At 40.3% G+C, this 24,173-nt stretch overlaps 1 protein-coding gene across 1 annotated transcript in view; it reads right to left on the bottom strand.

Annotated features, from left to right (window-relative positions):
- Positions 1-24,173, bottom strand: part of LOC110498678 (F-box only protein 41) — a 112,502-nt gene that overhangs the window by 13,745 nt on the left and 74,584 nt on the right. Inside the window, exons 5-6 of the mRNA XM_036954437.2 lie at positions 20,781-20,854; positions 1,011-1,408 (exon numbers count right to left, since the gene is read on the bottom strand). Of these exons, the coding sequence (XP_036810332.1) occupies positions 1,011-1,408; positions 20,781-20,854 (472 nt within the window). The remainder of the gene's footprint in view (positions 1-1,010; positions 1,409-20,780; positions 20,855-24,173) is intronic.

Raw genomic sequence — 24,173 nt, 5'->3', positions numbered from 1 at the left:
TCTACTGTGCCTGGTAGAAAAGTAGGGCACCAAATCGGGAATAGGGATGCCACTTGAGACGCAACCAAGGTGTTCCTAAACAAAAATGGTATACTGTCGCATAACAGTATAAAACCCTGGGAATGGTACAGTACACAAACACACACACACACACACACACACACACACACAATACCCTGGAGGTTGTTCATGCGTGATCTATCTGGGTAGTGTGTGTGTGTAAGAGTAGTGCAGTCTGGTGAAAAGTCATCCCTCTATGACAGGGCGCCCTGGGCTGATTCGGAATCAGTTTGTGGAGCGCTCTGGTCATTAGTCGTCCATCACTGTTCTCTGGACAGCCTTACCCTGGAACACCTGGGACTAGAACTGCCATGACCCAGTTTCACACCAGCCACTGTCCTTCTGCCCTTCTCTGACAGACCTGACTACTGTTAGCCTGGGCCGCAGGACAGTGTGTGTGTGTGTGTGTGTGTGTGTGTGTGTGTGTGTGTGTGTGTGTGTGTGTGTGTGTGTGTGTGTGTGTGTGCGTGTGTGTGTGTGTGAGTGAGTGAGGGGATACTGTCCGTTTGTGTGTGTGTGTGCTGCAGGTGCCATTGGCAGGATGGCAGGCAGGCTCAGGGTCATACGGCCAGACATGTGACAGCTGTTCCCTTTAGAAATGACTGATTCTTTCTGTAAATCACCAGTACATTACAAGTATCTGCTGAGTAACAATTGAGCAATCAATCAACGGATAAATCAGGATAAAATAATGGTAAGAGACTTAGCCTTCTACCTGGCTAAATAAAGGCCAGTCAACAAAGATTAAGATTAGCAACGTAGCCTAGCCTAGCCTCCTACCGCACTGTACCTGTGACGAAGCAAGGTAAAGATTAGCAACGTAGCCTAGCCTAGCCTCCTACCGTACTGTACCTGTGACGAAGCAAGATAAAGATTAGCAACGTAGCCTAGCCTTCCCTCTTACTAAAGATTAGCGGCCTAACTTAGCCTAGCCTCCTATCCATTCCTACCTGTGCCTTGGCGGTACCCAGATTGTCTCGGTGCTCCAGACTGCTGCGTCTCAGCCATGGTGGCCCTCCTCTCCTGCTGCTCCCACATCTCCGCCTCCGACTCGGTAGTCCTGGAGCCCACGTCCGACACGTCGCCCTCCTCCCCCTCCGTGCTGTTCCGGTAGGGTCGCCGCTGCCAGTTCTGGATGGCCTGCTTGCGGAGCCCCCAGCTCCGGGACACCCCGGCCCTCTCGTAGCACTGTCCGCCCCCTCCCTGTCCGCCCCCTTCCCCCAGCCGACACTGGACGTGGTAGTACTGGCCCTCGGGGCACTCTTCCATGGGGTGCATCTCCACGCTGTCGCCGCTGTCGTAGCCCCCGCCCGAGCCCTGGGAGCAGGACTTGACCCGGCCCGACGCTCTGGGTGTGTGTGTGTGGGGGGGGAGAGAACGGAAGACAGGGGATGAGTTATACTCAGAGGTACCACTTAAAAAAAACGAACTCAAAGTGACTTTTGTGGACACTTTACACATGGACAACTAACAGACGGAAACCATTGAAACGTATACAGTATTAGATTACTCTACACAGGTTCCATCAGATAGGTCATCTGCGTTACTGTAGCCTGGTCCCAGATCTGTTTTGTCAGGTCAGTGATCGGCTGAGATGAGGACAAGTGGCAGTGGAGTCACCACACTGCCACTTGATACCGCATGATTCTACAGCCCAAAAGTGTGCTGCCATGGTTTCCACAGCTCAGTATAGACCAATACCTTTGTAAGATTAACGACTTCCAGAACGAATATGAAATCTATCTGCATCCTCTAATTGTTTTTTCATGTATTTTTTAAACCTTGTAACTGCACAGGGTTGGGTGTGACACTTGTCTGGGGGTGTTTTGAAGGTGTCCCCTTAAACTAAGTTTGTGTAGACATACTTGAATAGTGACTAAAGTCTTGGCAGTGACTAAGATTCTGGCCATAGTCCCAGCTGGAAACACTGTGCCCCTCAAGGACAGCTCTTTTTTTCATACCCAGAATGCATTTCAGGAGCTTACTGCCTTCGGGCAGTGGCTACATGTCCCAGAAATCTGAGGCACAATTAAACATGTCCCTCCCTGTAGCATTGAGAATATAAAAGGTATTTTGACACTTTCCCCATTGACTGACACATACACGCCTCAACATGTGTGTACGCGATTGTCAATCAATGCACCTACAGAGCCTTTTTTTATTTTTATGATATATTTTACCAAAGGTAATAAAGTTTAATCGACTACAATATACTGTAGTGCTTAAAGGCCGACCTGAAAAACAGAAGGAATCATTCCCTTAATATAAACCAGTAATTTAAACCATGAAAAAAGTAGAGGGAAAAGAAATGCAGATTTTACGCTAGTGGCCATTTTCATGGATATTCCTATTTATACCCAGCTCCTGTGCTCTGGATTATTACTGGGTTAAGTGGAGACCCCAGGCATTTGTACAGCAGAAACTTTCAACTGCATGGAAAATTAGAACTCCAACTCTCAGGACCCGAGTTCCAAACAGCCTCTGGAAGCAACCGTTTCAACAGTTTCAGGCTTCAGTGAAATGGGTTCCCATGGCCGAACAGCCTAAGATCAGCAATGCCAAACGTCGGCTGGAGTGGTGTAAAGCTCGCCGTCATTGGACCTTGGAGCAGTGGAAACGTGTTCTCTGGAGTGATGAATCACAATTCACCATCTGGCAGTCGGACGGACGAATCGGAGTTTGGCGGATGCCAGGAGAATGCTACCTGCCCCAATTCATAGTGCTAACTGTAAAGTTTGGTGGAGGAGGAATAATGGTCTGGGGCTGTTTTTCATGGTTCAAGCCCCTTAGTTCCAGTGAAGGGAAATCTTAACGCCACAGCATACAATGACATTCTAGACGATTTTGTGCTTTCAACTTTGTGGCAACAGTTTGGCGAATACCCTTTCCTGTTTCAGCATGACAATGCTACCGTGCACAAACCGAGGTCCATACAGAAATGGTTTGTCGAAATCGGTGTGGTATAACTTGACTGGCCTGCACAGAGCCCTGACCTCAACCCCATCGAAAACCTTTAGGATGAATTGGAACGCCGACTGAGAGCCAGGCGTAATCGCCCAACATCAGTGCCCGACCTCACTAATGCTTCTGTGGCTGAATAGAATCAAGTCCCCGCAGCAATGTGCCAACATCAAGCGGAAAGCCTTCCAAAGAAGAGTGGAGGCTGTTATAGCAGCAAAGGGGTGGCCCAACTCCATGTTAATGCTCATGATTTTGGAATGAGATGTTCAACGAGCAGGTGTAGACATATTTTTGGTCGTGCAGGATATGTATGGGAAGAGGACTTTTTAATAGGTTGGTATATCATTACATATTCTTTGAGATAGATACTGTAGCTAGATACTGTAGCTGAGTGTGGTACATTCGTCCCTCCGCATTTCAATATAAACAATTGCTTTAATACATGTATGCCAACGTGTAAAGCACTTTTCGATTGGATAAAAATCTGCTCCGCTATATAAAATGTATCATTAACATTATTGTCTACTACGATCCCTTTTTCAGAAATCATTTCTGATGTCGAGATTTTAGTCAACCGAGGGAGGCATTCTGGAGGTCATAAGCCGAGCCGTAAACACATTCCCTCTTCATCATGTATGGACAGAGACTAACTCTTGGCGCTGACAAGAGGCGTTAACTGCGCAACAACAACTATTTTAGACTGTATCTCAAAATGTAGGATAACATCAGTGGAGAGTGAAGGATACTGCTTCAGCATAAAAGTGCTTGAAGCTCCGATGATATATGAAGTCGACCAATTTAGATCATGAGGAGTGAGGGAGGGATTGCTTTGGGGCTAAATTGACTACAGTGACTGCTTCTGGAAACAGCAGTTTTTCTAAGGCAGCCAGCGTACACACACACACACACGCACACAGAGAGACAGAGAGCCGAGCAAACAGAGATGCTGTTGGACACTGACATGTACACACGCTACATGACTTTGACATCAAACACAACCATCCTGCGGTTTAGCTAGCTAATTAGCGACCGTAGCTAATGCATCCTGAATTCAGAGTGAATGTAAAACAGTCTAGGCGATTATATCAAGCTGCTATACGACTCCTGCAGTGAAATAATTAGATGTTGATATGAAGATAGCGATTTGAGGTGCACCTGGTAAATCCCACACCAGAACTGGATTCAAATAGTACTGGGCTCGATTGAGCTTGCCTGGCACCATGGAACCAATGGAATACTCCCAAAAGTGCATGTGTTCACCTCACCTCCAGTACGGTAGAACATGCATACATAGACCCTAGTGACACCGCTTAAGAAGCAGAGGAGAGGCCACTTGGCATTGTGACTTGGGTTAATCCCAAATGGCACCCTATTCCCTATACGATACTTTTGACCAGGGCAGATAGGGCTCTAGTCAAAAGTAGCACACCATATCGGGAATAAGGTGGTACTTGGTACACAACCTATATTGGAGTGGTGGCTTTAGGGATAAAAGCCACAGGTCGGATCAATATTGTGGAATCAAATCAGCAGAGCTGGCTAATTGGGTACAGATCATTATTCAAGTGTATAACAGGGAAGTACAGTTTCCTGACCAGTAATGCACAGTGGGGCTCAGGATGGGCGACAGAGTAGCCATCTCGGTGCAAAATGGAGTCGATGACTTCAGTGCGAATTATCCAGACCACGTCAATAAAGCATCAAAATAAGATATTTTTCAAACCCAAATATGCAAAGGTTCAAATATCTATTTCTCAAACAAGCAGCTAAATAGCATCTTCCGTCACTGCATTTGGAACAAATAGAACTCTGGGAGGCCGAGGGCATTAATGGAATGTTCTAATCTAGGAAGTGAAATGGTCACTTCATGACTAACTACCATCATGATTCACTGTACTCGGGAAGGCTTGGGAGGAGTGTGTGTGTGACTTCACGATTGTCTCGCCCCAAAATAAAACGACGGCCGAAGAGGGACGATGTCATCGTCTGAGGTGAGCGGAAGTTGTGTGACAGAAGGTCGGTAAAATCACGAGCTACACACATGCACTCACAGACGCACGCACGCGCACGTACACACACACACACACAGGGTTACATAACGATGCAGAAAAGGTCTACATTTAAAAATACACAATGTTCTGTGTGGATATGATACTATGGTGATACGGAGCTTGATCATTAGGGCTCCAGGGCTGCATACCAAAAGGCACCCTACTCCATTTTTATTTACAAAACGAGTGCGCTAAATAGGGAATAGGATGCCATTTGGGATGCAGCCCAGCGTGGGTGGGTTTGGATCAGCGGTGAAGGAAAGAGAATGAGATGGGCGTCTCAAGATGCATGAGATGTGGGGGGGGTTGAATTTGGACCATTCAGTGAGCCACTCAAATCAAAATACACATGAGGATGCATCATTGCGCAAAGACGAGGAGATCAGTCGGTGACGATCTGAAAACCATACGGGCTGAATCATATCCTTGGTTAGGATGAAACTTTGACATTTAGAATTGAGAAATGAATAGGGCGAAAACCACCTGCAACATACTATTTCATCCCAATCTAATGTTCGCTTGTTTACTCACACCCAACATAATCACATAGTTCACTAATCTGAGTAGGGGGTGAACCAAATATGACAAGTTATGTAAGGGAATACCCCCCTGATTTGGACAAAAACAAATGGCGGTATATTGGCATTGGACAAACCATATACACGATGGTCAATACCACCCAATTTGGCGTTGATTCATGCAAAGTATATTGCAAATGCCATATGGCAATTGCCAATTGTAACACTTCAAAATTCCAATAGGGGGCGTGTGCGTTCCACCGGGGCATTTCATATTGCAAATGGCACCCAAGTCAACATCCAAAAGCCAAATTTTGAAAAATGAAATTTTAAAAAAAAAACTTAAAACCCCTTAAAAAAGTGCTTTCTGGACCTTTTTTCGAAATTCTTTCGAGTTTTTTGTCAATTACACATGTGTAAGAACTGTATGAGTATACTTTTGTCATCATATATATATTTTTTTTAAGTACATGCGCATAAGGCATATGTTTTGTCCATTTGCAATATGATTTCATAGGAAGTCAAAAGTCAAAAGTCAAAAATGTCAAAATTTGGTAAAAAACTTCACACATCCTTAAAAAAGTGCTTTCTGGACCTTTTTTCAAAATTCTTTCGATTTTTGTGTCAATTACACATGTATAAGAACTTTATCAACATACTTTAGTCATACTTTATTATCATATATATATTTTTTTTTTTACTTGTGCATAAGGCATATGTTTTCTCCATTTGGAATATGATTTCATAGGAAGTCAAAAGTCAAAAGTCAAAAATGTCAAAATTTGGTAAAAAACTTCATACATCCTTAAAAAAGTGCTTTCTTGACCTTTTTTCAACATTCTTTCGATTTTTGTGTCAATAACACATGTATAAGAACTTTATCAACATACTTTAGTCATGCTTTATTATCATATTTTTTTTACTTGTGCATAAGGCATATGTTTTCTCCATTTGCAATATGATGTCATAGGAAGTCAAAAGTCAAAGTCAAAAGTAACGATTTTCCTCCGTGCAACTGATGATCTAAAATGTGCAACAACATTTTTTTGATTTTTTTTGTTTATGTTTCCTTACTTTTTCAAAGTCACTGTGCATTTGCAATATGTTTTAATGGGCAGATACCATCACGAATTTGTCATGCTCAAAATTCAAACTTTACTTTGCTCAAACTATACCTTGGTCAACTTGTATTACATATTTCTTTTTGTTTTACTTGTGCATAAGGCATATGTTTTCTCCATTTGCAATATGATGTCATAGGAAGTCAAAAGTCAAAGTCAAAAGTAAATATTTTCCTCCGTGCACCTGGTGATCTGAAATGTGCACCTGGTGACCTGAAATGTGCACCTGGTGATCTAAAATATGCAACTGGTAACCCAAAAAAAAAATTTTGGGATGTTTTTTTGTTTATGTTTCCTTACTTTTTCAACGTCACTGTGCATTTGCAATATGTTTTAATGGGCAGGTACCATCACGAATTTGTCATGCTCAAAATTCAAACTTTACTTTGCTCAAACTATACCTTGGTCAACTTGTATTACATATTTCTTTTTCTTTTACTTGTGCATAAGGCATATGTTTTCTCCATTTGCAATATCATGTCATAGGAAGTCAAAAGTCAAAGTCAAAAGTAAATATTTTCCTCCGTGCACCTGGTGATCTGAAATGTGCACCTGGTGACCTGAAATGTGCACCTGGTGATCTAAAATATGCAACTGGTAACCCAAAAAAAAAATTTTGGGATGTTTTTTTGTTTATGTTTCCTTACTTTTTCAAAGTCACTGTGCATTTGCAATATGTTTTAATGGGCAGGTACCATCACGAATTTGTCATGCTCAAAATTCAAGCTTGTGATCTAAAATATGCAGCTGGTTACCCAACATTTTTTGGGATGTTTTTTTGTTTATGTTTCCTTACTTTTTCAAAGTCACTGTGCATTTGCAATATGTTTTAATGGGCAGGTACCATCACAAATTTGTTTATCGAATTTGTTTATGTTTCCTTACTTTTTCAAAGTCACTGTGCATTTGCAATATGTTTCAATGGGCAGGTACCATCACGAATTTGTCATGCTCAAAATTTTTTAGATGTATTTTTTTTTGTTTCTTACTTTTTCAAAGTCACTGTGCATTTGGAATATGTTTTAATGGGCAGGTACCATCACGAATTTGTTTATCGAATTTGTTTATGTTTCCTTACTTTTTCAAAGTCACTGTGCATTTGCAATATGTTTCAATGGGCAGGTACCATCACGAATTTGTCATGCTCAAAATTTTTTAGATGTATTTTTTTTTGTTTCTTACTTTTTCAAAGTCACTGTGCATTTGGAATATGTTTTAATGGGCAGGTACCATCACGAATTTGTTTATCGAATTTGTTTATGTTTCCTTACTTTTTCAAAGTCACTGTGCATTTGCAATATGTTTCAATGGGCAGGTACCATCACGAATTTGTCATGCTCAAAATTCAAGCTTGTGATCTAAAATATGCAGCTGGTTACCCAACATTTTTTGGGATGTTTTTTTGTTTATGTTTCCTTACTTTTTCAAAGTCACTGTGCATTTGCAATATGTTTTAATGGGCAGGTACCATCACGAATTTGTTTATCGAATTTGTTTATGTTTCCTTACTTTTTCAAAGTCACTGTGCATTTGCAATATGTTTCAATGGGCAGGTACCATCACGAATTTGTCATGCTCAAAATTTTTTAGATGTATTTTTTTTTGTTTATTACTTTTTCAAAGTCACTGTGCATTTGGAATATGTTTTAATGGGCAGGTACCATCACGAATTTGTTTATCGAATTTGTTTATGTTTCCTTACTTTTTCAAAGTCACTGTGCATTTGCAATATGTTTCAATGGGCAGGTACCATCACGAATTTGTCATGCTCAAAAAATTTTAGATGTATTTTTTTTTGTTTCTTACTTTTTCAAAGTCACTGTGCATTTGGAATATGTTTTAATGGGCAGGTACCATCACGAATTTGTTTATCGAATTTGTTTATGTTTCCTTACTTTTTCAAAGTCACTGTGCATTTGCAATATGTTTCAATGGGCAGGTACCATCACGAATTTGTCATGCTCAAAAAATGTTAGATGTATTTTTTTTTGTTTCTTACTTTTTCAAAGTCACTGTGCATTTGGAATATGTTTTAATGGGCAGGTACCATCACGAATTTGTTTATCGAATTTGTTTATGTTTCCTTACTTTTTCAAAGTCACTGTGCATTTGCAATATGTTTCAATGGGCAGGTACCATCACGAATTTGTCATGCTCAAAATTTTTTAGATGTATTTTTTTTTGTTTCTTACTTTTTCAAAGTCACTGTGCATTTGGAATATGTTTTAATGGGCAGGTACCATCACGAATTTGTTTATCGAATTTGTGTATGTTTCCTTACTTTTTCAAAGTCACTGTGCATTTGCAATATGTTTCAATGGGCAGGTACCATCACGAATTTGTCATGCTCAAAATTCAAGCTTGTGATCTAAAATATGCAGCTGGTTACCCAACATTTTTTGGGATGTTTTTTTGTTTATGTTTCCTTACTTTTTCAAAGTCACTGTGCATTTGCAATATGTTTTAATGGGCAGGTACCATCACGAATTTGTTTATCGAATTTGTTTATGTTTCCTTACTTTTTCAAAGTCACTGTGCATTTGCAATATGTTTCAATGGGCAGGTACCATCACGAATTTGTCATGCTCAAAATTTTTTAGATGTATTTTTTTTTGTTTCTTACTTTTTCAAAGTCACTGTGCATTTGGAATATGTTTTAATGGGCAGGTACCATCACAAATTTGTTTATCGAATTTGTTTATGTTTCCTTACTTTTTCAAAGTCACTGTGCATTTGCAATATGTTTCAATGGGCAGGTACCATCACGAATTTGTCATGCTCAAAATTTTTTAGATGTATTTTTTTTTGTTTCCTTACTTTTTCAAAGTCACTGTGCATTTGGAATATGTTTTAATGGGCAGGTACCATCACGAATTTGTTTATCGAATTTGTTTATGTTTCCTTACTTTTTCAAAGTCACTGTGCATTTGCAATATGTTTCAATGGGCAGGTACCATCACGAATTTGTCATGCTCAAAATTTTTTAGATGTATTTTTTTTTGTTTCCTTACTTTTTCAAAGTCACTGTGCATTTGGAATATGTTTTAATGGGCAGGTACCATCACGAATTTGTTTATCGAATTTGTTTATGTTTCCTTACTTTTTCAAAGTCACTGTGCATTTGCAATATGTTTCAATGGGCAGGTACCATCACGAATTTGTCATGCTCAAAAAATTTTAGATGTATTTTTTTTTGTTTCTTACTTTTTCAAAGTCACTGTGCATTTGGAATATGTTTTAATGGGCAGGTACCATCACGAATTTGTTTATCGAATTTGTTTATGTTTCCTTACTTTTTCAAAGTCACTGTGCATTTGCAATATGTTTCAATGGGCAGGTACCATCACGAATTTGTCATGCTCAAAAAATTTTAGATGTATTTTTTTTTGTTTCTTACTTTTTCAAAGTCACTGTGCATTTGGAATATGTTTTAATGGGCAGGTACCATCACGAATTTGTTTATCGAATTTGTTTATGTTTCCTTACTTTTTCAAAGTCACTGTGCATTTGCAATATGTTTCAATGGGCAGGTACCATCACGAATTTGTCATGCTCAAAAAATTTTAGATGTATTTTTTTTTGTTTCTTACTTTTTCAAAGTCACTGTGCATTTGGAATATGTTTCAATGGGCAGGTACCATCACGAATTTGTTTATCGAATTTGTTTATGTTTCCTTACTTTTTCAAAGTCACTGTGCATTTGCAATATGTTTCAATGGGCAGGTACCATCACGAATTTGTCATGCTCAAAATTTTTTAGATGTATTTTTTTTTGTTTCCTTACTTTTTCAAAGTCACTGTGCATTTGGAATATGTTTTAATGGGCAGGTACCATCACGAATTTGTTTATCGAATTTGTTTATGTTTCCTTACTTTTTCAAAGTCACTGTGCATTTGCAATATGTTTCAATGGGCAGGTACCATCACGAATTTGTCATGCTCAAAAAATTTTAGATGTATTTTTTTTTGTTTCTTACTTTTTCAAAGTCACTGTGCATTTGGAATATGTTTTAATGGGCAGGTACCATCACGAATTTGTTTATCGAATTTGTTTATGTTTCCTTACTTTTTCAAAGTCACTGTGCATTTGCAATATGTTTCAATGGGCAGGTACCATCACGAATTTGTCATGCTCAAAAAATTTTAGATGTATTTTTTTTTGTTTCTTACTTTTTCAAAGTCACTGTGCATTTGGAATATGTTTTAATGGGCAGGTACCATCACGAATTTGTTTATCGAATTTGTTTATGTTTCCTTACTTTTTCAAAGTCACTGTGCATTTGCAATATGTTTCAATGGGCAGGTACCATCACGAATTTGTCATGCTCAAAATTTTTTAGATGTATTTTTTTTTGTTTCTTACTTTTTCAAAGTCACTGTGCATTTGGAATATGTTTTAATGGGCAGGTACCATCACGAATTTGTTTATCGAATTTGTGTATGTTTCCTTACTTTTTCAAAGTCACTGTGCATTTGCAATATGTTTCAATGGGCAGGTACCATCACGAATTTGTCATGCTCAAAATTCAAGCTTGTGATCTAAAATATGCAGCTGGTTACCCAACATTTTTTGGGATGTTTTTTTGTTTATGTTTCCTTACTTTTTCAAAGTCACTGTGCATTTGCAATATGTTTTAATGGGCAGGTACCATCACGAATTTGTTTATCGAATTTGTTTATGTTTCCTTACTTTTTCAAAGTCACTGTGCATTTGCAATATGTTTCAATGGGCAGGTACCATCACGAATTTGTCATGCTCAAAATTTTTTAGATGTATTTTTTTTTGTTTCTTACTTTTTCAAAGTCACTGTGCATTTGGAATATGTTTTAATGGGCAGGTACCATCACAAATTTGTTTATCGAATTTGTTTATGTTTCCTTACTTTTTCAAAGTCACTGTGCATTTGCAATATGTTTCAATGGGCAGGTACCATCACGAATTTGTCATGCTCAAAATTTTTTAGATGTATTTTTTTTTGTTTCCTTACTTTTTCAAAGTCACTGTGCATTTGGAATATGTTTTAATGGGCAGGTACCATCACGAATTTGTTTATCGAATTTGTTTATGTTTCCTTACTTTTTCAAAGTCACTGTGCATTTGCAATATGTTTCAATGGGCAGGTACCATCACGAATTTGTCATGCTCAAAATTTTTTAGATGTATTTTTTTTTGTTTCCTTACTTTTTCAAAGTCACTGTGCATTTGGAATATGTTTTAATGGGCAGGTACCATCACAAATTTGTTTATCGAATTTGTTTATGTTTCCTTACTTTTTCAAAGTCACTGTGCATTTGCAATATGTTTCAATGGGCAGGTACCATCACGAATTTGTCATGCTCAAAAAATTTTAGATGTATTTTTTTTTGTTTCTTACTTTTTCAAAGTCACTGTGCATTTGGAATATGTTTTAATGGGCAGGTACCATCACGAATTTGTTTATCGAATTTGTTTATGTTTCCTTACTTTTTCAAAGTCACTGTGCATTTGCAATATGTTTCAATGGGCAGGTACCATCACGAATTTGTCATGCTCAAAAAATTTTAGATGTATTTTTTTTTGTTTCTTACTTTTTCAAAGTCACTGTGCATTTGGAATATGTTTCAATGGGCAGGTACCATCACGAATTTGTTTATCGAATTTGTTTATGTTTCCTTACTTTTTCAAAGTCACTGTGCATTTGCAATATGTTTCAATGGGCAGGTACCATCACGAATTTGTCATGCTCAAAATTTTTTAGATGTATTTTTTTTTGTTTCCTTACTTTTTCAAAGTCACTGTGCATTTGGAATATGTTTTAATGGGCAGGTACCATCACGAATTTGTTTATCGAATTTGTTTATGTTTCCTTACTTTTTCAAAGTCACTGTGCATTTGCAATATGTTTCAATGGGCAGGTACCATCACGAATTTGTCATGCTCAAAAAATTTTAGATGTATTTTTTTTTGTTTCTTACTTTTTCAAAGTCACTGTGCATTTGGAATATGTTTTAATGGGCAGGTACCATCACGAATTTGTTTATCGAATTTGTTTATGTTTCCTTACTTTTTCAAAGTCACTGTGCATTTGCAATATGTTTCAATGGGCAGGTACCATCACGAATTTGTCATGCTCAAAAAATTTTAGATGTATTTTTTTTTGTTTCTTACTTTTTCAAAGTCACTGTGCATTTGGAATATGTTTTAATGGGCAGGTACCATCACGAATTTGTTTATCGAATTTGTTTATGTTTCCTTACTTTTTCAAAGTCACTGTGCATTTGCAATATGTTTCAATGGGCAGGTACCATCACGAATTTGTCATGCTCAAAAAATTTTAGATGTATTTTTTTTTGTTTCTTACTTTTTCAAAGTCACTGTGCATTTGGAATATGTTTTAATGGGCAGGTACCATCACGAATTTGTTTATCGAATTTGTTTATGTTTCCTTACTTTTTCAAAGTCACTGTGCATTTGGAATATGTTTTAATGGGCAGGTACCATCACGAATTTGTTTATCGAATTTGTTTATGTTTCCTTACTTTTTCAAAGTCACTGTGCATTTGCAATATGTTTCAATGGGCAGGTACCATCACGAATTTGTCATGCTCAAAAAATTTTAGATGTATTTTTTTTTGTTTCTTACTTTTTCAAAGTCACTGTGCATTTGGAATATGTTTTAATGGGCAGGTACCATCACGAATTTGTTTATCGAATTTGTTTATGTTTCCTTACTTTTTCAAAGTCACTGTGCATTTGCAATATGTTTCAATGGGCAGGTACCATCACGAATTTGTCATGCTCAAAAAATGTTAGATGTATTTTTTTTTGTTTCTTACTTTTTCAAAGTCACTGTGCATTTGGAATATGTTTTAATGGGCAGGTACCATCACGAATTTGTTTATCGAATTTGTTTATGTTTCCTTACTTTTTCAAAGTCACTGTGCATTTGCAATATGTTTCAATGGGCAGGTACCATCACGAATTTGTCATGCTCAAAAAATTTTAGATGTATTTTTTTTTGTTTCTTACTTTTTCAAAGTCACTGTGCATTTGGAATATGTTTTAATGGGCAGGTACCATCACGAATTTGTTTATCGAATTTGTTTATGTTTCCTTACTTTTTCAAAGTCACTGTGCATTTGGAATATGTTTTAATGGGCAGGTACCATCACGAATTTGTTTATCGAATTTGTTTATGTTTCCTTACTTTTTCAAAGTCACTGTGCATTTGCAATATGTTTCAATGGGCAGGTACCATCACGAATTTGTCATGCTCAAAAAATTTTAGATGTATTTTTTTTTGTTTCTTACTTTTTCAAAGTCACTGTGCATTTGGAATATGTTTTAATGGGCAGGTACCATCACGAATTTGTTTATCGAATTTGTTTATGTTTCCTTACTTTTTCAAAGTCACTGTGCATTTGCAATATGTTTCAATGGGCAGGTACCATCACGAATTTGTCATGCTCAAAAAATTTTAGATGTATTTTTTTTTGTTTCTTACTTTTTCAAAGTCACTGTGCATTTGGAATATGTTTTAATGGGCAGGTACCATCACGAATTTGTTTATCGAATTTGTTTATGTTTCCTTACTTTTTCAAAGTCACTGTGCATTTGGAATATGTTTTAATGGGCAGGTACCATCACGAATTTGTTTATCGAATTTGTTTATGTTTCCTTACTTTTTCAAAGTCACTGTGCATTTGCAATATGTTTCAATGGGCAGGTACCATCACGAATTTGTCATGCTCAAAATTTTTTAGATGTATTTTTTTTTGTTTCCTTACTTTTTCAAAGTCACTGTGCATTTGGAATATGTTTTAATGGGCAGGTACCATCACGAATTTGTTTATCGAATTTGTTTATGTTTCCTTACTTTTTCAAAGTCACTGTGCATTTGCAATATGTTTCAATGGGCAGGTACCATCACGAATTTGTCATGCTATAAAAATCCTGCAGGAATGTGAAATTGACTGGCCCGATGAACTCGGGATGGCTTTGCAGTGATTCTGGGTCATCTCAATCGCTCGTTTGGGTTGATTTCAGAATGTCGCTTTTGGTGATGTTTTTTCACTATAGAATCATATTGCAAATGTACAAGAGTCAAGTGGACAAGAGTCCATCAGTCAATTAGATATCATTCTGACCACCAAACTGATACAAACTGACACCAAACCCACTTTTTCCAACTCGTTTAGTAGCCAACTATTACATACTTCAGAGCTGGCCCAAAATTCACAACGCCTTCGGTACAAACCATAAAAAAACCATAAAACACGTAGTTACGTTCTAGCTGCGGGTCCATTTCTTATGTTATGTGTTGGCCTAGCTGAGGCGACCCCGAATCCCAAGTTTCGGCTCGATAGGTCATTTGGTGTCCGAGAAAAACCCTAATTGGTGCTGAAAATCCACTATTTTCCATGACTTGCTACGGGGTCCTTGAATGAGATATCGGACAGAAACGTTGGGGTCTGTCTATATGGGCCGAGACGTTCGCAATGCACCTAGTCTTGCGACTCTGGGACATTTCTAAATGTCGTCATTTTCGTGATGCAAAAATGAATTGAAGTTATTTCAAATGTACGAGGCTGTTTCTCGGTCCGAGAACCTTCTAGAGCCACGTAACTCACCACGCACCATCTACGGGAGGTCTAGAACAGGTTTCTAAAGTTTCGGAACTCTAGGTCCGACGGTTCTTTTTTAGCTCCAACAAAGCTAACTATTGGAGCCACTGTCTGTCTCTACGCACCCCAATACGTCCCTCCATCCAAGTTGTGTTTTAGTGCAATTTTTTTTTCCTTTGATTTTTTTTGGGAAAAATGACTGATTTACAGTTCATGGGGGTTGCCTAATCACACATATGAAGTTTTGGAAAGATCAGACTTTTTTAACCCTTCGAAACAGCCCCTGAGACACCAATTATGGCACTTCCGGTTGGCACAGGAAGTTATAAATCAACACATATCCTCATTGGGGTATGCTGTTACAGAATCCTGAGTTTTAAGTCCTTACGTTAAGAATTGACTGATCTACACAGGGTTGAATGCACCATGTCTATCAAACTGCATGCAGTGTATGGGTAAACACTTTTAGGGGCATTTTAACCACTTCCGGTTGGTCCAGGAAGCTTAGAATCAACACAGGTAGACCTCATAGTGGCCTGATGGACTGGTACCGAAGACAGGTTCATACGGCATTCATAACCCACATAGGCCTCAGGTTGAAATTAGGGGTGCAGGCAATGTATTCCTATGGGGAGAGATGACACTGTAATCTGTGAGATCAAAAAACACTGTTTTACTGTGAAGGGTTAATGCCACACGGTCAAGGTTAGGCTTGTTCAGATCGGGAGGACCTTAGGAACATTCATGTGGTGGAATTTTTCTTCTCACTCTAACGGTTCTCTCACTGTCACCCAAAAGCAAATGATATTGTGGTGCAGGCTTCATTTTGGGCCTACTATTGTAATGGTCGCTGCGCCTAGACCGAGCGAGCTACGGTCAAGCGGGATAGCTCGTTGCACTCAGAACAGTCTGGAGACTATGGTGATCCCATTTTTTGTGTTGATTTCAGAATGCCATTTTGGTGATGGTCCCTCTCCGTTTAAACATATTGCAAATGTACAAAAGTCAACTAGCAAGTCAGTGTCCATCAGTCAATTAGATGTCATTATGACACCAAATGGATATCAATTGACACCAAACCCACTTTTTCCTACTCATTTAGTAGCCAACTATCACATATGTCAGAGCAGTCCCATAATTCACAGCGCCTTCAGTTGAAAACCTAATAAAAAGGTAAAACACATAGTTACGTTCTAGCTGCGGGTCCAGTTGGGATATTATGTGAAGTCCTATGTGAGGCGACCCCGAATCCCGAGTTTCGGCTCGATAGGTCATTTGGTGTCCGAGAAAAACCCTAATTGGTGCTGAAAATCCACTATTTTCCATGACTTGCTACGGGGTCCTTGAATGAGCTATCGGACAGAAACGTTGGGGTCTGTCTATATGGGCCGAGACGTTCGCAATGCACCTAGTCTTGCGACTCTGGGACATTTCTAAATGTCGTCATTTTCGTGATGCAAAAATGAATTGAAGTTATTTCAAATGTACGAGGCTGTTTCTCGGTCCGAGAACCGTCTAGAGCCACGTAACTCGCCACGCACCATGGCCCGGAGGTCTAGAACAGGTTTCTAAAGTTTCGGAACTCTAGGTCCGACCGTTCTTTTTTAGCTCCAACAAAGCTAACTATTGCGGCCACTGTCTGTCTCTACGCACCCCAATACGTCCCTCCATCCAAGTTGTGTTTTAGTGCAATTTTTTTTTCCTTTGATTTTTTTTGGGAAAAATGACTGATTTACAGTTCATGGGGGTTGCCTAATCACACATATGAAGTTTTGGACAGATCTGACTTTTTTAACCCTTCGAAACAGCCCCTGAGACACCAATTATGGCACTTCCGGTTGGCACAGGAAGCTATAAATCACCACATGTCTTGATTGACATGGCCACTTACAGAATCCCGAGTTTTAAGTCTTTACGTTAAGAATTGACTGATCTACACAGGGTTGAATGCACTATGTCTATCAAACTGCATGCAATGTATGGGTAAACACTTTTAGGGTGATTTGAACCACTTCCGGTTGGTCCAGGAAGCTTAGAATCAACACAGGTAGACCTCGTAGTGGCCTGATGGACTGGTACCGAAGACAGGTTCATACGGCATTCATAACCCACATAGGCCTCAGGTTGAATTTTGTGGTGCAGGCTATGTATTCCTATGGGGAGAGATGACACTGTAATCTGTGAGATCAAAAAACACTGTTTTACTGTGAAGGGTTAATGCCACACGGTCAAGGTTAGGCTTGTTCAGATCGGGAGGACCTTAGGAACATTCCTGTGGTGGAATTTTTCTTCTCACCCTAACGGTTCTCTCACTGTCACTCAAAAGCAAATGACATTGTGGGGCAGGCTTCATTTTGGGCCTAATATTCTAATGGTTGCTGCGCCTAGACCGAGCGAGCTACGGTCAAGCGGGATAGCTCGTTGAACTCAGCACAGTCTGGAGACTATGGTGATGCCATTTTTTGTGTTGATTTCAGAATGCCATTTTGGTGATGGTCCCTCTCTGTTTAAACATATTGCAAATGTACAAAAGTCAACTAGCAAGTCAGTGTCCATCAGTCAATTAGATGTCATTATGACACCAAACCCACTGTTTCCTACTCATTTAGATGCCAACTATCATATATGTCAGAGCAGTCCCATAATTCACAGCGCCTCTAGTTTAAAACATAATAAAAAGGTAAAACACATAGTTACGTTCTAGCTGCGGGTCCAGTTCGGACATTATGTGAAGTCCTATGTGAGGCGACCCCGAATCCCGAGTTTCGGCTCGATAGGTCATTTGGTGTCCGAGAAAAACCCTAATTGGTGCTGAAAATCCACTTATTTCCATGCCTTGCTACGGGGTCCTTGAACGAGCTATCGGACAGAAACTTTGGGGTCCGTCTCTATGGGCCGAGCCGGTTTCAACGCACCTAGCCTTGCGTCTCTGAGACTTTTCTAAACGTCGTCATTTTCGTGATGCAAAAATGAATTGAAGTTATTGCGAATGTACGAGGCTGTTTCTCGGTCCGAGAACCATCTAGAGCCACGTAACTCGCCACGCACCATGGCCCGGAGGTCTAGAACAGGTTTCTAAAGTTTCGGAACTCTAGGTCCGACCGTTCTTTTTTAGCTCGAACAAAGCTAACTATTGCGGCCACTGTCTGTCTCTACGCACCCCAATACGTCCCTCCATCCAAGTTGTGTTTTAGTGCAATTTTTTTTTCCTTTGATTTTTTTTGGGAAAAATGACTGATTTACAGTTCATGGGGGTTGCCTAATCACATATATGAAGTTTTGGACAGATCTGAATTTTTTAACCCTTCGAAACAGCCCCTGAGACACCAATTATGGCACTTCCGGTTGGCACAGGCAATGTATTCCTATGGGGAGAGATGACACTGTAATCTGTGAGATCAAAAAACACTGTTTTACTGTGAAGGGTTAATGCCACACGGTCAAGGTTAGGCTTGTTGAGATCGGGAGGACCTTAGGAACATTCATGTGGTGGAATTTTTCTTCTCACCCTAACGGTTCTCTCACTGTCACTCAAAAGCAAATGACATTGTGGGGCAGGCTTCATTTTGGGCCTACTATTCTAATGGTCGGTTATTGTGTTATTTCAGAAAATCATAGAAAATCACAGAAATGTCGCAGAGCTCCGCAGCACACTTTAAAAAGATTCGTATGAACACCCTGCAACTGGATCTGTAACCGTTGAAAAAAAAAAACGCCTATTTGTGACCATCACCAATTTGTCATTGTTCCGTTTCTCTTAAATGACGATAGATAAATGGCTGGTTCTTTTTTTATTGACACCGGAGGCTCCTTGGCTTTGACCCGAAGTGGAAAAATAATTTCTCTACTTCCATTTTAAGCCTTTAATCCCAGAAAAATGGCCGTAGCTCAAAAACCGTCGAGGCCTAGACGCCATCCCGTTCGGGGCCAACTGCCCCTTGAGCCAAACCTACGCTCGCCAAGTTTCGGCTTCGAAATATTTTCAGTTTTTGAGATAAGGCCCCGTCGCGATTCGTGATGTTTTGCCAAATTGCCATATGATTCCGTATGCCATCTGGTGGGAGTGTCCGGGACGGCGGAAAAACGGTCCGAAACTTGTTTTTTTTTTTAAACGGAAACCGAAAGTCCGACAAAGTTCATTTGATGACTTCCCGGTAGGTCTGGCCCTACCGCACGGCCCGACGCCGACCGCGAATTTTACAAACGATTTCGGACGTCGGGTAAGGGACCGTACATTTGCAATATGGACTTTCTCACTGATCATACACGAAATGCCGAAATGTTCCCTTAAGGTATGTAGGGGGTGAACCAAATATGACAAGTTATCCATGAACACAACAAAACAAAAGTGCACATCAACAGAGAGCTTTAAAAAAAAAAAATAAACAGGTTCTACCTCTCTTTCTGTATCGCTCCCCCTCACTCTCTCTGCCCTGTGCCCACAGAGGCAGCCAGGCCTGAGGAAGCAGGACTGACACTTTAAGTCCTTACTGTCAGTGACCGCCGTCATTTACAAGCATGTGTCAAAGAGAAGTGGCGATGCCCCTCGGCTGTGTGTGTGTATGTGTGTGTGCCATGTTCGCTTGTGTGCATTTGGTGTGAGTGCGAACGCATAGTGGCGGGAGGCAAGAGCTAGGACAGAACATTCCCCTACTGTTTCTGCGTGGCTGACAGATTCGGTCTCACTTCAGCGCCCGGCAGGAAAACAGGATGTTGTGTTTTGTGAGGCTGTCAAAGGGCCAGGGCACAGTACTGGACCAATACAACCTAGCTGGTGCCCTCTGATACCTTCCAACACGGAGGGCGGGAGTCCAGTTCGGTCGGAGTCATTGTTGCCCCAGTCAAATGCACACCGGCTCACTTCAGGCCACGGTCTGGTGCTCAGAATCCATCTGCTGGACCACTGGCCCCCAAGCATAGGGCCCCACATCAAGTCACTGTACCTAAGTGCACCGGGGGGGGGGGGGTTGCATTGCGTTGCATCTTACCTTTAACAGATGCTCTAATCCAAAGCCACTTACAGTGCAGAGAGTGAATGGCGAAGATGGGATGTGGAAGTCACAGATCTAGAAATCAGCTCATCTCCCTCTATTCTAACCTCAACCATGGGGAGGGGACACAACTCTGGGCTCCCGAAATGGCGCGGCGGTCTAAGGCATTGCATCTCAGAGCTGGAGGCGTCACTCCAGACCCTGGATTGATTCCAGGCTGTATCACAACCGGCCGTGATTGGGAGTCCCATAGGGCGGCGCACAATTGGCCCAGTGTCGTTAGGGTTTGGCCGGGGTAGGCCGTCATTGTAAATAAGAATTTGTTCTGAACTGACTTACCTAGTTAAATAAAGGTTACATCATTATTTATTTTTTAACTGGCCTTAGATCAGTGTGTACGGGCAAGTTTATGCTACTTTGTTTGTGTGGCGGAGAGCAGTGCAGTGTGGGATAGCGTATGGAGGACTGGCTTACCCGGTGCTGGGAGAGGATCGTCGGTCAGAGACCTGGTACATGCCCCTAGACGTCCCAGAGATACTGGAGTTCCTCTGAGAGAAAGAAGGAAAGAAGGAAAGAAGGAAAGAAAGAGGAGAGATGGGGGCGGAGAGTGACAGGGGTGTCAATACATTAAACTGTTTCCTTGAATACTGCTGTGTTGTGTTCAGAGGATAGTTTGTTTGTCAAGGGTCAACAACACATCCCACTGTTAGGGTTTCTCTTCAATCTACTCTATGTTTCCAATAAATACCACACACACACGCACAATAAAAACTGAAGCACATAAAACAGACTTACTTCAAATGCTGGAGTATAGGTGTGATACCTTTTAATATACGACCCATAACGAGGACAACTACTCTCATTCAAAGCCCGAGAGGTGAGATTGGTTTAAAGCACTCACTCAATGGAGGTGGCGATTGGCTCCAACACTCACATTCCCAAATGTAATAATAACAACATACTGTGCGTAGTTAATCAAAGAACGAGAATCAACTTCTCTTCGTCAGATATAAATGTTCTCGTCTCTTTCCCTTCATCTAAACTGATTTGAGGTATGTAGGATAGGTGAAAACGTTGTGATGGAAGTGCATCAACTGATTACTTTTCCATCCAGCACAATCTTATCTAAGTGCCTTCAGAAAGTATTCGCACCTAGGTCTGTTGCTGTGACCGTAATACCGGCCACACGAGTCATGACCGGCGGTAATCTCCTCTCATGCACCCTGGACACGCGTTGGGAGTACCCAGCTCGCTAACGACCATCGGGTCACTAATGGCCTGGTACTCAGGGCTCCATTGTCCCTCTAACCACTCAGACATCAACGCAAATGAAATCGAAAATCACATCAAACACTTATCATCAAAAGAGTAGGGTGCTTTTCAAACTCTCCTCACAGGGACTGATCAGTTTGAAGAAAGAAACGGAGTGGAAAACATGGTCGCTGTGGATGTTGTTTCAAAGCGTTACAATGAAATGGCCAGCGCTTTCTAAAGGTGATGATTAAACCCATAGACCTATACTGTATATGAGCCCGAAAAAAAAAAATACGATTGTGCCGTTAAACTGATTTGAGATGCCTTTGGTACATAACTGGTCTAGCCTATACTGCAAAATGAAACTAATTCTAGTAAACCGCCGTTGAGTGTGGACTGTATTTTTATGGATCCTGGTTACCTTAATGCTCCGCTTTCTATCCATGAGTCTGGGACTGTCAACAGTTTATTTAAATATGTGTTGTGAAAACATGTTACTATCGTTGCTCCCGAACGGATTTCACTTGGTTTCCCAAATGAAGCACTGGGTAGCTGAAGGTACAGGGTTGGAGAGCCCATAGCATACAGAGTTTGGGCGGAAAAATCACCTGTTCCGCAGCGAGAAGCTCCTCAAACAGTGGTTTATGCATGGAGAGAAATAACCGGAGTAGCCTATTGAAAAACTAACAGGCGGAAAAGTGACCTCCATTCGCTATTCGAGTGCATACGGGTGACACTTTTCACCCTGCCCATTTGATAATGGGCCATTCTAAATCAAACTAATGGGAGAACAGCGTGCACAGCCTGAAGCAAGGAACAGAGCGCAAGCATTGGTTGTCACACCATGTGATTCTAAGACATTGTAAGGTTTGGATCATTCACAATTAAAGTTGCCAAATAACTCAAAATCTAGCATATAGGACCTGTTTAAAATGATCACATTTAATGCTCATCATAGCCACTTAATTTGCGCACTCGCTATGGAATGGGAAAAATATCCTTTCGATCTTATTCAGCGAAGTTTAGTTACATTTCTTCTTATTATAAAATCATATAATATAAAATAATGGCACAGGACTGGCACAGCTAAATGAACAAGCCTACAACAGGACGCATAGCCAGATAACATACCTTACAGTCGTGGCCAAAAGTTGACAATGACACAAATATTCATTTTCACAGTCTGCTGCCTCAGTTTGTAAGGATGGAAATTTGCATTTACTCCGGAATGTTATGAAGAGTGATCAGATGAATAGCAATTAATTGCTCAGGAATGGCAGCAGGCAGGTGTGAGTGCGTCTGCATGCACAGTGAGGCGAAGACTTTTGGAGGATGGCCTGGTGTCAAGAAGGGCAGCAAAGAAGCCACTTCTCTCCAGGAAAGACATCAGGGACAGACTGATGATCTGCAAAAGGTACAGGGATTGGACTGCTGAGGACTGGGGTAAAGTCATTTTCTCTGATGAATCCCCTTTCCGATTGTTTGGGGCATCTGGAAAAAAGCTTGTCCGGAGAAGACAAGGTGAGCGCTACCATCAGTCCTGTGTCATGCCAGCAGTAAAGCATTCTGAGACCATTCATTTGTGGGGTTGCTTCTCAGCCAAGGGAGTGGGCTCACTCACAATTTTGCCTAAGAACACAGCAATGAATAAAGAATGGTACCAACACATCCTCCGAGAGCAACTTCTCCCAATCATCCAGGAACAGTTTGGTGACGAACAATGCCTTTTCCAGCATAAGGTAAAAGTGATAACTAAGTGGCTCGGGGAACAAAACATTGATATTTTGGGTCCATGGCCAGGAAACTCCCCTGACCTTAATCCCATTGAGAACTTGTGGTCAATCCTCAAGAGGCAGCTGGACAAACAAAACCCCACAAACTCTGACAAACGCCAAGCATTGATTATGCAAGAATGGGCTGCCATCAGTCAGGATGTGGCCCAGAAGTTAATTGACAGCATGCAACACTGCAAGTATTGACTCTTTGCATCAACTTCATGTAATTGTCAATAAAAGCCTTTGACACTTATGAAATGCTTGTAATTATACTTCCGTATTCCATAGTAACATGTGACAGAAATATATGAAGACACTGAATCAGCAAAATTTGTGAAAATGTATATTTGTGTCATTCTCAAAACTTTTGGCCATGACTGTACAGTCGTCAAACCCATGTTCTGTTCTTCTGAAATACATGTTCTTTACATCATAATTTTCCTTTAGACCTGCCTAAAATAAATCAGGGATTTATTGTGATGGTGTACAGTTGAAGTCAGGAAGTTTACACACACTTAGGTTGGTTTCATTAAAACTCGTTTTTAAACCACTCCACAAATGTCTTGTTAACAAACTATAGTTTTGGCAAGTTGGTTAGGACATCTACTTCGTGCATGACACAAGTCATTTTTCCAACAATTGTTTACAGACAGATTATTTCACTTATAATTCACTGTATCACAATTCCAGTGGGTCAGAAGTTTACATACACTATGTTGACTGTGCCTTTAAACAGCTTGGAAAATTCCAGAAAATTATGTCATGGCTTTAGAAGCTTCTGATAGGCTAATTTAAATAATTTCAGTCAATTGGAGGTGTACCTGTGGATGTATTTCAA

This window comes from Oncorhynchus mykiss, chromosome 19, assembly GCF_057628025.1.
Source record: "Oncorhynchus mykiss isolate SJ-2025 chromosome 19, ASM5762802v1, whole genome shotgun sequence".
NCBI lineage: Eukaryota > Metazoa > Chordata > Actinopteri > Salmoniformes > Salmonidae > Oncorhynchus > Oncorhynchus mykiss.
The sequence above is the reverse complement of the archived record's forward strand: the minus strand, read 5'-3'. Positions and strand labels throughout refer to the sequence as shown.